The 17,661-nt window shown below is 34.5% G+C and overlaps 1 protein-coding gene across 1 annotated transcript in view; it reads right to left on the bottom strand.

The window, feature by feature from the left end:
* Positions 1 to 17,661, bottom strand: part of LOC123668471 (protein AF-10) — a 49,886-nt gene that overhangs the window by 9,087 nt on the left and 23,138 nt on the right. The window contains 4 exon segments of the mRNA XM_045602201.1: positions 3,761 to 3,797; positions 5,761 to 5,865; positions 6,587 to 6,732; positions 14,537 to 14,637. Of these exon segments, the coding sequence (XP_045458157.1) occupies positions 3,761 to 3,797; positions 5,761 to 5,865; positions 6,587 to 6,732; positions 14,537 to 14,637 (389 nt within the window).

Genomic DNA, 17,661 nt, shown 5'->3' with positions numbered 1-17,661 from the left:
CGTTTTTTTTTATTGGTCGTACCAACTCAAAAACCTTTGTGGGCTCATGCACAGTACTTTGCTGAATTGTTTAGATTTCAGACAACATTCATTTTTATATTTATAAAATTTATATTTTTTTACATATATATAAATATTATTATTAATTATTATTATTATTATTAATTTTCTTTTACAATTCGATTTAATTAAGTTATACTACCAAAATACACGTGGACTGAGAACTAAAACACATAGCTTTCTTCAGGGAGTACTTTGTAATGATTACGACATAATTGTTCTGACGGAGACATGGTTAAACAACTCTGTGTCTAGCGGTGAGCTGTTTGATGAGAGGTATGTGGTCTATAGAAAAGATAGGAGTAGCGCTGAATTAATCCACAAAAAAGAAGGTGGTGGTGTTCTTGTGGCAGTTTCCAGACGAATACTCTCCAAACGTATATTTGGCTGGGAGTCTAAACTTGAAGACCTCTGGATCATACTTGAAATTCCGATATCGCATGCCTCAGCACGCCGTGTAGCCCTCTGCGCAGTTTATTTACCTCCTCCAGTGCATAGTTCGATGTTGACTCACTTTATTGATAGTTGTAGTGTTGTGCTAGATCATTGTGATTGTTATTGTATTTTAGGTGACTTTAATTTAGCCAGTATCGATTGGAGTTCGGTAGCGGATTCTTCCTGTGATTATAAAGTGTCAGATTTATGTCAACCTCTAATAGATTTATTAAATGTATATGAACTAAAACAGCATAACAATATAGTTAATAGATCCGGCAGAATACTTGATTTGGTGCTGTCCAATTTTCCAACTTGCACGGTCCGTCCAAGTCACTCTACGTTCAGTACCATTGACCAGCTACACCCGCCTTTAGATATAGATATTTCATTTAATGGGGAACCAAGACTGTCGTTTAATCACCAAACTTTCAAATTAAACTTCTACAAAGCCGATTTTTTTAATATTTATAAAGAACTTCAAAAGTGTGATTGGGTAAAGATTATTGGGGAGGGCAATGACGTCAATACTATGCTTGTTAACTTTTATACTACTATTGGTGCTATAATTGAAAAATTTGTTCCTAAACAAAAATTGATAAAATCACGTTACCCACCTTGGTTTGATCGTAACTTGAAACGATGTTTGAAAGAAAAATATAATCTAAGGCGTCGTTTTCAAAAATATAAAAATCCTATGGACGAACTGGAGTTGAGTTTATTAAATTCACGTTGCACCCGTTTAGCTATTGCTTGTTATAATAAATATATTAGTGAATCTGAAAAAAACATTTCAAGGAACCCTAAACATTTCTGGGCATATGTAAAGGCTAAACGTGGTGGCACGAGTTCTTACCCGATTAATATGACTGATGGTTTAGTTTCTACCTCAGACGGTAAACAAATTTGTGAAATGTTTGCGTCACACTTTGCATCCGCATACACGAATAGTAGTCCTCCAACCTATGATCACAGAGACACCTTGCGGTACATCAGAAGTAGCAGTCAATATTTAACGATTCCTGTTATAGATTCTGGAACTCTACTGAGGAAGCTGGAGGGTCTTGATGAAGGCAAAGGTGCAGGCCCGGATGGGATTCCACCTATTTTTATAAAAAGATGTGCTACGTACCTAGTTGAGCCTTTATTAAAAATATTTAACACATCTTTACAGACGGGAACATTTCCGATGGAGTGGAAAAAAGCGAGAGTTGTCCCAATTCACAAGGCAAATGAAGATGATATCGTTTCAAACTACAGACCCATTTCCATTATATCCACATTAGCTAAAGTATTTGAATCGCTTATTTGTCCCCTTATGCAATGTCACTTTAAACAGAGTCTGTGCGTTCAACAGCATGGCTTTGTTCCCTCTCGTTCAGCATGTACTAATCTGGTAGATCTTACGGAAAACTTGGCGGAGGCTCTGGATTCTCATAGGCAGATAGATGTTATATATACAGATTTTACTAAGGCTTTTGATCGTTTGCCCCACGATATATTGTTAAGTAAAATTTCTGCTTATGGTGTTTTTGGAGAACTTTTACAGTGGTTAAAATCCTACTTGGAAAATCGTACTTTTTCTGTGGTGGTTAATGGCTTTCATTCTTGCTCGCGGAGAATAACTTCTGGTGTGCCGCAGGGGTCTCACCTGGGTCCAATCTTATTCGGTATGTTTGTCAATGATATACCGACGGTCATTAAATACTCTAAAACTTTTATGTATGCGGATGACCTGAAAATAGCAAGAGTCATAGACACTGTGCAGGATTCCGTGAAGCTTCAAGAGGATCTCGATGAGCTTGTCAATTGGTGTTTGCGTAATGAAATGGATCTTAACCCAAAAAAGTGTTTTTTTGTAAGGTATGGTCGAAAGAGAAATTTCATTTCATTCCAGTATCATGTTGCTCAGAATAACATCAAGGAACTAGAGCAAATCCGCGATTTAGGTGTAGTCTTTGACAAAAGGTTGACATTTGTACCTCACATTGAGCAGATTGTGGGTCGAGCCTCAAGAATGCTAGGGTTTGCATTAAGGAATATGAAAGGGTTGCGTGATAACAGGGTTCGAATACTGTTGTACAACTCCCTTGTGCGCAGCGTATTGGAATATTGTTCGGTAGTGTGGAGGCCTCACTATGCAACTCATTCTCTACAGATAGAGCGAATACAAAAAAGATTCCTGGGGTATTTATTATTTTCAAACGGAATTTCAAAAAAGGAAATACCTTCTTATCATAAGCAGCTAAAACACTTCCGAATGATTTCCTTGGACGAGCGTAGAAAGCGGTTAGACTTACTTTTTGTTTCTAAAATTTTCACCAATAAAATTGATTGCCCTCAGCTGTTACATAAAAATATACGTGTACCAATTAGGCCTCCTCGTAACAAAATAGCTCCCCTCTATCCACCACCCCGTAAAACAGTGTTTGGATCAAACTCCCCTGTTCCTAGGCTTTGCAAGCTGGTTAATGGCCATAGTGACCTATTTGATATTAATGCAGACTCAACTAATAAAGTTCGATCGCTGTTAAATACCGAACTCCAATCATCTTAAAATGTGTTTATACTTCTTTCTTTTTTTGTGTTTTTTTTTTATTTTGTTTTTATTTAGTTTTTACTTCAACTCGTGATTAGAAGTTTTATTTCTATTAAGCATGATGTATCTGCCTGTAAGTGTTTGTTACATCTAGATTAAGTTATGTATATTATGTATTTTTGTTTTTGTATGTATTGATGTAAACAAATGTTGGTGGATCAATAAATAAATAAATAAATAAATAAATAAATAAAACAATATTCTAGTAAACAAGAAAAATATTTTGAACGATATTGATTTTTTTTTAAGTTTTAAAACATTCATTTTGACTAGCCCGTTGGCGCAGTTTGTAGTGCTTTCTGTTCAGCGGGTTGCGGGTTCGATTCCCGCCTGAGTCTGGGTGTAATATAATATTTCTATTTATATATTTATATATGTATTTTTTTCTATGTATGTTTATGAAAAAAAATAGTTATAACAGCCGGCTGTTACCTGTAACACAAGCATTAAGTTGCTTACCATAGGAACAGACGACCGTGTGTGTATGTTATATGATATATTTATATTTATTCATATATTTCATGGCTATAAAAGTTCAAATGTTTTTCATATTACAAACATAATTTGTATTACAAAAAAAAAATATCACATTTATATGTATATATATATCACACTATTATTTAAAAAAAGAAAAAAATATGATAAGTAGTTAAAAGGTTTACTTACTTATTTTCCAATTTCGGTTTTAGAGGACGTTCGGAATCTGAAATATTATTATAATTATTATTACCAACTGTCCAATACATATCATATTACATTTATAACAGATTCCTATAACTTAATTTTTAACTTATGATCATTGTAGTCTAAATATAAATACATTTTAAGATATATATATTTTAGGCGGTAAAAGTTTTTTTTAGATTGTCATTTTTCATTTATAACCATACAATGTCTCGAAAGTGAAGCAATATTGAGGGTAAAAGCATTCGTATAAATTTATTACAAGTACCATTGCACTATATATAGATCTATTTTATAAAAAAAAGGCTTCGCACTAAACAGTTTTTAATAGAACTTCGATCTTGTGTTAGAGTCAAAATACACAAGACACAAGCAAAAATACCCAGACCATGACAGACATATGTATGACCATATATATAGCGTACCAGCCAGTAGTTGCGTCAAAACAATGTTATTTGGTCAGTTGTTATCAGGCTATATGCAAAGTAAATTTGCTTCATTATTTAGCAAAAGGCACGGAAATTCATTGAACGAAAAACTAGTTCGACATTTGTCGAGAACATTTTAGTAATTTTACGCTCGATCGCTTCAGCCTGTAATATCCCACTGCTGGACATAGGCCTCTATTGCCCATGTAGGAGAAAGATCAGATATAATTTCCCTATCCAATCCAATAGCGAATAAATTCCATCCTATGAGTAACGATCGCTATCAGGTTTACATGATAACAACCGGGACCGACGGCTTAACGTGCTCTCCGAGGCACGGTGGGGAGACCCACAAGGACTGCACAAACACTCAAACCATGGCAAACATCTGTATGGGTGGAAAGCAGTATTATTTAGCCATGATCTTCTGTAAGGTCGAAGTACTACGCCAGTCGAGCTGCTCCATATTTTGAGCAGGGAATTTCCTTCTTATTGCCACCTATTTGTCCAATCATGGAATTCAGTCATTTTACCGATCGAATCGAACGTACCCGATATGATCCAGTGTCTAGAACCCAAGAATCGCTAACAGACGATGTTACATTCGTACACAAAAATAAACGTCAAGTCGACTTCGTTTTTTCGGAATAAAGGAAAACTTATTAGTAAAAAGTCGAGACTTTGAAAGAATGTGAATAAGACCACAGCCAAAATACTGCTTTCAAGCAATGTTGTATTCCTTTAGCGATTGAAGTAACCAGAGTTCTGAGGAACGCGCTATAATATAGCGGGGTTACGATCGGCAAATCATTTGCTATGTTGCCAGTTGGTTGCAAGCGATTATAGACTACGGAACCGTTTACCACCGTAATGTTATAAGAAAAATCAGTATTGTATCGTCACAGTATCGTGGCGTATTCTGTCTACTTCTACGCTCCTACCATTCTTCAGAAAAAATACGCTTCTATCCTTCTAGAAAAGTGAAGATCAGTAGTGGGACACTTATAGCACAGCATAAGTCCTCAACGAGTCCTCAAACGAGTTTCTATTCCTACTAAAAGGGAAGACACAAGTCACAATTGGCTTAAAAATATTAAGAAATAATAACACTTTTTTTTATATATTATTTTTAACCTCAACGCAAAAATATTTGCGTTATACGTTTGACGCTAATGTTTGTAGTATTGTTTATCTATGGCATTGCGACTCTAACGGGTGGACCGATTTTGATGTAGGTTTTTTTTATGTAAAATCAAATTTTCTTGCGGTTGTTCTTAGCAGTTTAAAGAGTATTAGATCTTATAAAATAATGTATAAAGGTAATGTGTAAAGGTATTTTCCACGTATAAGTAAATCATTTTTTATTTACATATGTGCCTTTTAAATTTAAACTCAATAAACTTTTTTCTCAATAAGTTTTTTTTCTCGATATATATATATATATATATATTTTTATAACAGTTCCGATATAGCCTAGCCTTACAATCTCGTAAAAGTATAGTTTTTAACTGTTTCATTGGGAATAATATTATTTTAATTTAATTTTTCACTCACTAGGCGAACTGGGCGGCGAATCCTTGATAATCTCTTGGTACATCGGTGGCGGAGTCGGTTGCGGTGGACGACGCACACTCGCGATATTCTGAGCTGTGGCTGTTTCTATAAATATACACCGAATATACCTTACAACTACAACAACATTTAACAGCGACCTTTTTTTTTGAAACCCATATAAGATATATACAGCACGATTTTAACGTGTCGATGTCGAATTTCAGACCGTTTAAAGCCTTCTGGTGTTTTCCAAGGCTTTTAGAATACGTGCTGGTGTAAATATAATTGAAACGGAATATTGGAAATTAAAATCGTGTTATATATAAGTTATGATTTAAAAAAAAATTGTGTTAACATCAAAAGTACACTTTCTCCACGCCATATTCCATAGAATATTTTCAATTAATCTATAGAATAGTCATCGTTATGGATTTAAGTCCATGACAACAACGATAATACGAACAATCGATGCGTGTATTATCGTTTAAAACAAAATGCAACAGATATTGAAGCGTGCGAGAGGTTTCGGTCGAACATTCCGGCTTCGACTGTCTATTTTGTACAATAAAAGACAAGCTTACAATTCCATTATGATAGCAGAGTATTTTAAAACAAGAATAATAATACTGAGCAATAACAATTAATTCGTATAATTATTTCTGACGTTACGTGTGACGTATTAATAAACATGGATGACGTAAGCTCCTTGATGAGATATGTAAACGCCATCTATCGGTTTCAAGCGGAACCTCCCATTCAAGCGTGACATAAAACATTGATTGTATAAAAAAAATGTGTCGATTTCAGCGGTTTTTTTTATACTCACGCATAGATGGCATGTTGTTGTTGGCCATTGAAACCACGGAAGTAGCCATAGCTGCGCGTTTCTTGTTTCTAATGGCCGCGGGTGGCATGGGTCCCAGGTTCACACCAACGCTGGCGTCTTTACTCGTTCCGGGCATACCGCTTATGCTGTTAACAATTATACATTTAAATATAGTAAATTTATTTAATATTTAGCAAGCAGTGAGATGTTACAGAATGTATCAATAAAACAATCAAACTCGTTTCAATGTGTACTTAAAATTATTTACTTTCGACAAGATTTACAGACGTCATGAAGTCACACGTAACTTACGTATCGTAACGATACAAGTGTTTTATACCTTGTACGACAGCGGAGACTGATAACTTTGTTATAATAAAAACGAATCAAATACGTACACTGTTCACTAAAATAGTTCATCAGTTTTATCACAAAAAGACTGGAGAACACACACACAAACAATATTAATATTACTTAGTCTGCTAAGAAATTAATTTCACGAAAATTGTATTTTTTTTTTTTTTTTTTAATAAAATTTCTTATGCTATTTTAATTTATGACCACATCTTTACGCTAAATCAAACCCAGATCCGCTGACATTTTACATCCGCAAACGTTTTACCCTCATATGCGTTAATATCGGTATAAAAAGTAACATACACTTTAATCTGACAACATGGAGGTAGGTCACGGTAGGAAACAACTTTCTCAAAAAAATCGGAAAAGTATGATGTATGTAACGATTCTTTCACGTTACAGTTGATAACAATCAAATAATCCTTGCTATCAAGTAGTGTCAAGTAGTATCAAGCAGCGTCTTCGATGCGACAAAGCCAGCCCTGCGGTCACCAACCCGCCTGCCCAGCGTGGTGGCTATGGGCAACACACGTGAGTTCACGTTATTTTTGGCGTAAACTTGTGGAGGCCTATGTCCAGCAGTGGACTGTATACGCTGTAATGATGATCAAGTAGTGTTGTGTCTCTGTGTGAGTAGGATATCCGAAGCTCCAGTGAAGGGTCGGCAACACGCTTGTAACGCTTGTGACGTTTCTAGTAACCGCTTACCACCACAGTTGCACAAAAATCTACATTTGATATATCTATTATATATAGTACTCAGTAGCTTATAAACACCTGCAACTCCAGAATCATCGCAAGCGCGTTGCCGACTTTACCACCAATCCCCCGCTGCTTGAAAGCAGTATTATTTAGCTGTGATCTTCTATAAGGTCGAGGTACTACCCCAGTCGGGCTGCTCCAGATATTGAGCAGGATTTTATTTAATATTAGTAAAGTATTTTGTTGTTATGATAATCATTGTTTTCGCTTTCAGCTATGTTATGGGGACGATGACCCAGTTGATAGAACACGCGACACTCGGCCGTAAGATCGTGTCTTTAAACCTGGACTGGCCCCACTGAATTTTTAGTAACGTATGTATGTTAAATAATGTATCTCGCACTCGATTATCATGGAAAACTCCGAGAAAATCTGGACATTTTAAGGAATTTGGGTGACATATATTTCCGATAAAACATGAAAAGCAATTATTGTTTAGTTTCGTTTAAATTTAGTGTTTGTGGACTTTCGATTAAAATCTATAAATAAATAAAATAAAAGAATAAAAATAAGATTAAAAAAGCATTTTTTCCATGCATTTACAAAATAATTTAAAAATTGAATTTGTTTGATTATTATTATTATAATATTTTTTTTCTTTGAAATATTACAGAATATAAATATAAAAAAAAAGATTCGGTTATACGTATCTTATAGAAAATTGGGATAATCAAATATATCATAATATAGGTAAATTATTAATATTCAAATTATTATTTTAATTTTTATATTTTAAATTACAATGAATAATAACTATCTATATAATATATAAAATATATAATCTATCATAAATTAAAATCTATAATATATAAAAATTAATTAATCGCTGATGTATCGCAAAAGGCTAAGCTCGAGAACAGTAGTTCCAGCTAAAGCTGATACGGGTCTTTTTCAAGTTTACTAATACTTCATAGAAGCTTTTTACGGAATGAAAAATTAACACAATTGGACAGAAAGTTATATTTATTTCAGAAAACATACGATTGTGGTAACATCACGCGTTCGTCAGTTCGTAAGACAGGACAACGTCTATTAGGTCAGAAGTAAGTAACGAAAAAAAAGGCCTCACACTGAGTCTACATCAGGGTAAATAATTAATATAAATATATAAATACAAATATTATACCCAGACTCAGGCGGAAATCGAACCCGTATTGTCTAAAATATAATATAGCACAAAATATTAAAACTATATAATATCCCGAACTTCCACAAATAATTGAAGATCAATATTAACCAAATCGGTCCAGCTATTCGCGAGTTTTAGCTAGAATAACGAACAGCAATTGATTTTTATATAAATAGATGATTCGAATAAGATAGGAAGCGACGTTGACTATCTCTTTCACAGCGTACGAAACTTAACTGTAGGTAAAGTTCACTTAATGTCATTGTGGAATTCACATGGTACCATATTAAACCTCCTTATTACTACATACACAGCTCAATCTTTATTAACTTTGTACATAACAATCGGGTGATGGTATTTTTAAAATACACTTAGACATGCACTGTATAACGTCATATCATTTTTGATATGCCGTGTTATCAGAGCGCAAAATATTATACCCACTGTGGTCCTACTAGGGCTGTAAGTGGGCCGTATTTATTATTACTGTTATTTTGTTTAAACTGATAAACAACAAACACTTTATTTATCAAAGATATTAATAATAAGAATAAAAATTAATATATTAATGCGACCCACAGCTTGATTACTTCCGCTTGAAACCAGATACTAACCTCTTATCGAACAAAACGCTTGCGTTACAAAAAGCATTAAAACGACTTATGCAAATTGTTTACACCAATCGAAATCACCATGTTTATATCTTACGTTGCACTTTTCTATTGCATATGAAATTACAGACCTACAGACCTAGTATTTAATATAACCATCAGTCAGTCAGTTCAGCCTGTTGCACTCCACTGCTGGACACAGGCCTCCCCAAGTTCGCGCCAGACATCGGGGTTTCCTGCAATCCTCATCCAACCTACACCGGCAATCTTACGTAGATCGTCGATCCAACGGGCCGGAGGACGTCCCACACTGCGTTTGCCAAGACGCGGTCTCCACTCCAGGACCCATTTGCTCCAACGGCCATCAGTCCTGCGACACAGATGACCAGCCCACTACCACTTCAACTTGCTAATTCTGTGGGCTATGTCGGTTACTTTCGTTCTCTCGCGGATAGTCTCATTTCTAATCCTATCTTTGAGAGAGACCCCAAGCATAGCCCGTTCCATTGCACGTTGAGCGACTTTAAACTTGTGGACCAGTCCCTTCGTCAGTGTCCACGTCTCGGCTCCGTATGTTAACACAGGCAGGACGCATTGCTCGAAGACTTTTGTCTTCAAGCATTACGGAATCTTCCAAGTGAAGACTCGACGAAGCCTGCCAAACGCCGCCCAGCCCAACTGAATCCTCCTATCGGCCTCCTTCTCGAAGTTATTGCGGCCTAGTTGTATAGTATGGCCTAGGTAAATATAGTCATGAACAACTTCGAGAAGACAATTTCCTGGTAATGGTAATACCGGTCTCCGTATAATTCGATTGTTAAACATAACTTTCGTTTTGTCTAAGTTCATACGGTCGGGAGGACTCGTTTAGGCCGGCCAGCACTTGGCCTAACTCATCAAACGTCACCGCAAATATGACGATATCGTCGGCGAAACGAGAGTGAGAAATGCATTCGCCGCTGACGTTGATGCCATGATGATGATGATATGACCATGTATTTGTAAAATTATATACTAGTATTATATACATACTAACTACACCGCGCAGTATCACCCGCATAATTTTCAATCCAGTGAATGTAAGGAGAAAAAGTAGCCTATGTGTCATTCTAGATTTCCAGCTATCTACGTGTCAAGTTCCATCAAAATCGGTACAGTACTTTTTGCGTGAAAGTGTAACACATACATCCATACATACGATTCATCGTTGTGAACTTTCGCATTTATCACTGGCATTGATTTTCTTTTTTTAAGTAAAAAGTATCCTATGTTACTTCTAATATCTCGAAGAATATGTGTAGTTTTGTGATGATCGGTTCAGTAGGTTTCACGTGAAAGCGTAACAAACAAACTTACATTCACATTTATAATATAAATGTATACATATATGGATAGGGATTAGAATAGTAAATGTATCATAAGTTATAATGTTTATTATTACTAGCTGACCTGGCGAACTTTGTACCGCCTTCTTTATTTTTTTCTTAAATATAATAATATATCAAAATAAAATATAGCCTATCTTTCAAGTTGGATCAAACTGCACATGGTGTGCGAATTTTATTATAATCGGTTAAGTGGTTTAGGAGTCCATTGAGGACAAACATTGTGACACGAGTTTTATATATATTAAGATATATGCTGTTGATATAAACATATTATTAATAAACATTTTTTTACGACCACCATTTCGCCTACGTTCTTGTTGTTACTTTTTCGCTGCAAAACTTTGTTCTAAGCCTTGTAAACGCTTGATATTTTTCGCATTGCTTTAGCGTTAAGAGCTAACGCGCATCAACAGGTAAAATAAGACAACAGGTAACACAGAAAAACAGGTAAAATAGAACAACATAAAACAATAAACAAACGATATACAGTCCAATAAATTAGCGGACGCTATGAACGCTAAAGCGATATAATTACCAGCAAACAATGCATTACGGCGACAGGGGACTTATTTATTTACAAGGCTAGGCAACGTATATAGTATTAATGACGGTTTTATCACTAATAGTCCTAGAACTGCAATAGCACATTGTCATGCCATCAATTACTGTAGACCGAGTAAATAATAACCTCATTAGGAGACTTAAATAAAAATGATATATGATACTTTTAGTTAAATTAAAACGTACGTGTTTATTTTGCGTCAATATTTTTTTTCAATGTCCATGATACTTCTGCAAGAGAATTTTGTGTCGAGAAAATATATAGAACACAAATACAAACGCCCAGAATACGAAAAATATCTAAACCACCTACACCGCACTTGTCGTAAGCGGGGATCGAACCCGCAAACGGCTGTTACAATAGCTAGCCACCGTGTCCGCTGCACCAATCCGTTATCATAACGAACAAATTGTTATTTTTTTTTTAATTATTATTCACCTATTCAGGTTTCGTTAGTGAAGAATTAATATATTTTTTATTAATATATTTTTAATATGTGTATGTATGTATATGTATGCATGTATGTGTGTATATTTGGTTTTCTTCCTGTTCTATTAATTTTAATTCTGTACACCCTTTCCGCTTTTTTTCACATTATCTCCTCCAAGCTGGTTGTCTGGAAGAGATCGCTGTTTAGCGATAAGACCGCCTGTTGTACATTTCTTTTTGTGAATCGTTTTGTAAATTGTAACCTTTTTTATGTGTACAATAAAGAGTAAATTAAATTAAATTAAATTAAGAGAATCAGTAAAACATAGCTAAGGCTAAACAAACTAGCACTACCACCACATGTACATGTACAAATTGAATTTCGTCTCGCACAGCAAAATTGTTCACAAATTTACTAATAAAAAACTATATACAACAATAGAAATAAAATATATTTGCAATTTTTAACACGTCGAAAACATTTTGTGAATGTACTGTAACATATTAATTATTCACATCCCACTGATGGGCAAGGAAATCATTAAGTAGGGCTGAAACCTAATACACCACGCTGCTTAATTGGTTGGAAAAATTAGAACCATTTCAACGCCTAGCAAAATATGAATACTCAGTTAAGATGTATATTGCAGAGTAAGACAATTGAACGCTGTAAAACTTAGTGATGCTCGTCAAACTTCTGCCTGTTACGAATGTTTTCACTTCTGTTCTACAGCGCATAGTAATTCGCATAATAAACATTCCGAAACAAACGTTAAAAATTCGCAGCATTGCACAGAATTCGCCAAGCAAATTATAAAAACCAAAATAAACACATTTTTTACTTTATAAAATTAAAAAAAAAATTTAATATACACCAGAATCACATCACGGTCACCAACCCGCCGGCCCAGCGTGGTGACTATGGGTAACACACATGAGTTCACGCCATTTTTGGCGCGAACTTGTGGAGGCCTATGTCCAGCAGTGGACTGTGATAGGCTGGAATGATGATAATGATACACCAGAATGTGCGCAATAAAGTTGATATTAAAAATACCGAGGAACACGAGCTCCTAACGTGGATTACAGAATTTCTTCGAATACTTTATGTTTTCTTAATTAACAGGTCAACTCGACAAGACTATCACCGATCGTGTTTTGGGGATAAATTATGATGTTTAAATCGAGAAGAGAAAGAAGAGGATAAGAATGGGAAAGAGTGAGATATTGACTTTTTGATATTTTTCATCGACTTCGCGACTGCGTCATTAAATTCACAGAATGGTGATATGATTTATTATGTTACTTCTAATACCTCGAAAAACATGATAATCGGTTACGTAGTTTTCGAGTGAAAGCGTAACAAATAAACTTACATTCACATTTATAATATTAGTAGGGATATAAAGTTAATTATATCCATAAATCCAGAAAGTTGATTCTTCTGAGATAAATCGACAAAGAACGCAACAGTCCTCCTATCTCTTTTAAAAACCATCAATACATTTCTTAAATATTAAATATTCATATTGATACACTAACCGCGTGAAACCATCCAAAACTGTAAAAAAAAAAATAAAAAATAAAAAAACTCACTATAATACCCTACTTCACTTTGAAACATTAAGGTTCACAAAATCACCTCTAACTTAGACATCCGGTATCAAACTGAACGATCGCTTCCACAGTACTTCGATTAATTAATCACCTACCGTAAATTTGGTTGAATGTATCGAAAATAATAATTTTAAACGAAAACTTAAGAATTTTTAGTGTTCGAAATGAGGCCTATCGAGAAAACCGAAAATTAATTACTTATTGAAGCTGTTATTGAGATTGTTTTTACCTTTATTAACCGACTTCCATAATAAGAAGAAGTACTCAATTCAATTGCATTTTTTGTGTATGTTAACTCAGAACTTTTGACTGGGTGGACCGATTTTGATGATTATATCATTGAATCGAATGGTGGCGCGTGTCATGTGGTCCCATTTTCATTAAATTGCGATCAACCGGTACCTACTTTTCGAGTTATAAATAATCGTCGACCAAAATTGTATTTTACCGCAAACCTTTTCTCTGGGTTTACTGATTTTGATGATTCTTGTTTAAATCTAAAGCTTTCTATGTCTGCTGAATTACTTGTGGTTTAATTGAAGTCAGCATTTTATTAGTGAGCAAACAATTATAAAATAATAGCTGACCCAGCAAACGTTGCTTTGCCATATATATTATTAACCCCCTTAATCAGCCGCCCTGCAAATAAGGGGTATGAAAAATAGATGTTGGCCGATTATCAGACCTACCCGATATGCACACAAAATTTCACGAGAATCGGTCAAACCGTTTCGGAGGAGTTTAACTACAAACACCGCGACACGAGAATTTTATATATTAGATAAACTGCTCGAGTGTCCTGTAGTGCAAACCTTAATGACTTTTTTTGCTGCTTGTGATTGTGAATTTGTATATAGAGGGAGCAGTCCGACTGGGGTAGTACCTTGACGTTACCGAAGATCACAGCTAAATAATACTGCTTTTAAACAGTGTTATTTTCCTGTCGGTGATTAAGGTGACCAAAGCTCCTAGGGAACAGAGGGTAGGCTCGTCAACGCACCTACCCCTAATCCCAGTGGTATAAAAAATATATTTTGTACTTATTTGATAATTAAATAAATAAACTACCCTCGTAATGACTACAAGTGTACTCACCCGGGTTTGTTCGGGTCCTGCATCTCGTAGGCCACGTTCAGACCGCCCCAGGCACCTCTGCCCGAAATACCATGAGGTGAATGAACGGGTTCCATAGCAGCCTGACAACAATTTTGCTTTATTACTTACCATATAACGCCAGATCAGTGGATTAAACATAACATTGATATTGATGATAAATTGATTTAATTTTTTTTAACAATTGTTAAATACTCGGTACGTGGAAGAAAATTTAATAATAACAGAATTGACATCATTTTAGAAGTTTAAATATTTTTTGAGCAAGTATTACCTGAATAAAAATACTTAATTAAAAAAAATATAAATTTCACCGTATTCTCTGATCAATAAATAAAATTAATTACCTACGCTTCAGCCTTTAATAATCCACTGCTGGGCATCCCCGTGTAAGAGACAATGATCAGAGCCTAATCCACCACGCTGCTCAATGCGGGTGTGACGGATATGTTCTCTATTATGAGTAACGATCGCTATAAGATGTACATGAAAACAACCGGGACCGACGGCTTAACGTGCTCTCCTAGGCACGGTGGGGAGACCCACAAGGACTAACAACCAGACCGGATATAAATTTTTGTATAAACACAATTATTCACTTCGAGCGGGAATCGAATTCGCGACCGTTGATGTTAAGGCGCCGTCGGCACGGCACACGCACCACTACACCAGAGCGGTCGTCGTAATAACCTACACACAAAATTATTTGACGTACAACAAAATTACCCACACTGTATAGCGATTAACGATGATAATTATTATTTAAATATAATAATAAAATCACAATGAGTCGTCTCACAATCGCAAAGATACTGTATCTTAGAATAATATATATTGTTTAACTCTAAAGATGTACAACGTATTCTTTTTACCCGCAACATCGTACTCGTCCAATTTATTACAATTTCAGTACAAGTACCTACATATGTAGTGTTTTAATTCCACTTCCATGGCGTATCACAAATCATGTTTTAATTGAAACCTTCACAGTTCATAAGACGTAACACAATCGAAAATATTTTTGCAGACGATTTCGCGCGACACGGAACCAACATTTGTCAAAAATAAAAAAAAATTAAATTGATTTATTTTGCTTCCATAAAGGCAAATTTCGTTTTTCCTAAACAAAATTACTTCGTATATAGAAAGCTGATTATAATTTTGTTATATTCCACAGTAAATAAACGGTTAAATTTTTAATTATACACATAAAATATGTAAATGTTACAACGTTACCTCGATATAATTTTCTCAGATTTATCTTAGACTACTTTCGTCACAAATCACACGGTCCCGCAGACGTTTAATGACAAATTGGCGTTAATGATAAATTAAGGGATCCCTACAAGTTATAAAATACCCTCAATTGATGTCAATTCGTTTTATTAAACTGACAACATAACGCTTTTCAACAACTTATATACGCAAACAATACACAAACGCAATCTGGAATCGTTTTAATAATAATTATAACAATACAAATGTTATGGACATGTGTTTGGGATCTTTTCGTGTTTCGAGACAAATGGTAAGGATTTTTATCTCGAAGTTTTTGCTGCGATTCGTAAAATAGCAACTTAACCGTAGCTTCACGTGTTCGTGACGATATTGTTGTATCTTTGTTTGTTTTTGCCGTCGTCTGTGAAGCATTTTTAAATTTTATTTTGAAAATTATATAGGTATTATATATTATATGTATATAAACTATTTTTATCGTTAAAATTAATTATCATTTTTATGTGCAATTAAACGCGTATGGAAACGCGCATTATCGTTATAATGTAAATAATTTTCCTGTTAATAACTTTAAATATATATTTATTCGACCATTATGTCATGGTATGAAGAGTTAACAATTATTATTATTGTGTAATGTAGTAAGTGCGCCTGTTTTCGACATTCAGACCAAGTTGTACATTATTATAGTAGATATGGGGACACGTGTGAAGTATAAACCGCAGAAAGCAAACGCGACAAAACGAGACATAGCGCTCGAAATACGAATAAACAGGAATTATTTAAAGTGTTATCTGGACACGGGTAGACTAAGGAATAATTTATAAGATTGTAAATTAAAAAAAAAAGCTTGTTTATATTAAAGATAACACGTGCGAATTTATGATCTAAAATTATAAATACCAATGTATATAATTATTTATTATTTACTCACCATTTCACCGTATCCAATAAACTAACACACAAATCCATTATAAAACACACGATTGTTCAAATAGCGATTTAATTTTGCATCGCGAATATTTCATAGTTTAAATTTCGTGGCAGATGTTACTGAATTGAGTGTCGGATGATGACTGACTACTTAGTTGAGTCGATTTGAATGCCTACGGGATTCTCAGGTAGCGAGGGGATGGCAGGTATAACTACGTTCGCAAGGGTGATAACGTACTGCGAACGGTTACACTTAAGCTTTATTTAGATGATTTTTTTTTTTTTAAAGAATTTTTGTACAAGTTGATCATAGCACACCTTACTTTTGTACGTAATAGAACACATTATATGGGTTAATTAGTGTTTCGTTTTAACAGAAAACACATGAATGATAATTCTTTGTGACATTTTTGTTTTTTTCAAAAGAATATCTTTCTCGGTGCGTCACAGCGTGCCTTAATGTCATGTCTTAAAGCCAATTGTAAGTCATATAATTACTTAGCGTTATTTTTAGAAACATTTGTGGACTAGCACATGTTAATAATTTCGTTTTTAACGTTTCAGACGATGTAATTGAGATAATTTAATTAATACTCGTGTAACGCAATTTAAGACATCATACATCATAGTTAGCAACAAGTACTTGTAATAATAGCACAATTTTATAGACTAGAGAACGTGCTTGGCTTCGCCCATAACTTATTTATTTGATGCATATATATATATATAACATTACAGGGAACGCATTGGTGTTAGTTAAGTTGATTACTAAAATATTATTATAATAATCCCACACTATTTTTGCATATAAAATAACATTAAATTTTAACAATCACAATGCAAATAAATTAATAATAATAAAAATAAATCAAAGTAATTATTTCGACTAAAATATAGTCAAATGAAAGAAATCATTTCGCCATATTCGCCATAGATTG

The sequence above is a fragment of the Melitaea cinxia genome, chromosome Z (genome assembly GCF_905220565.1).
Source record: "Melitaea cinxia chromosome Z, ilMelCinx1.1, whole genome shotgun sequence".
NCBI classification, from domain to species: Eukaryota; Metazoa; Arthropoda; class Insecta; order Lepidoptera; family Nymphalidae; genus Melitaea; species Melitaea cinxia.
The sequence above is the reverse complement of the archived record's forward strand: the minus strand, read 5'-3'. Positions and strand labels throughout refer to the sequence as shown.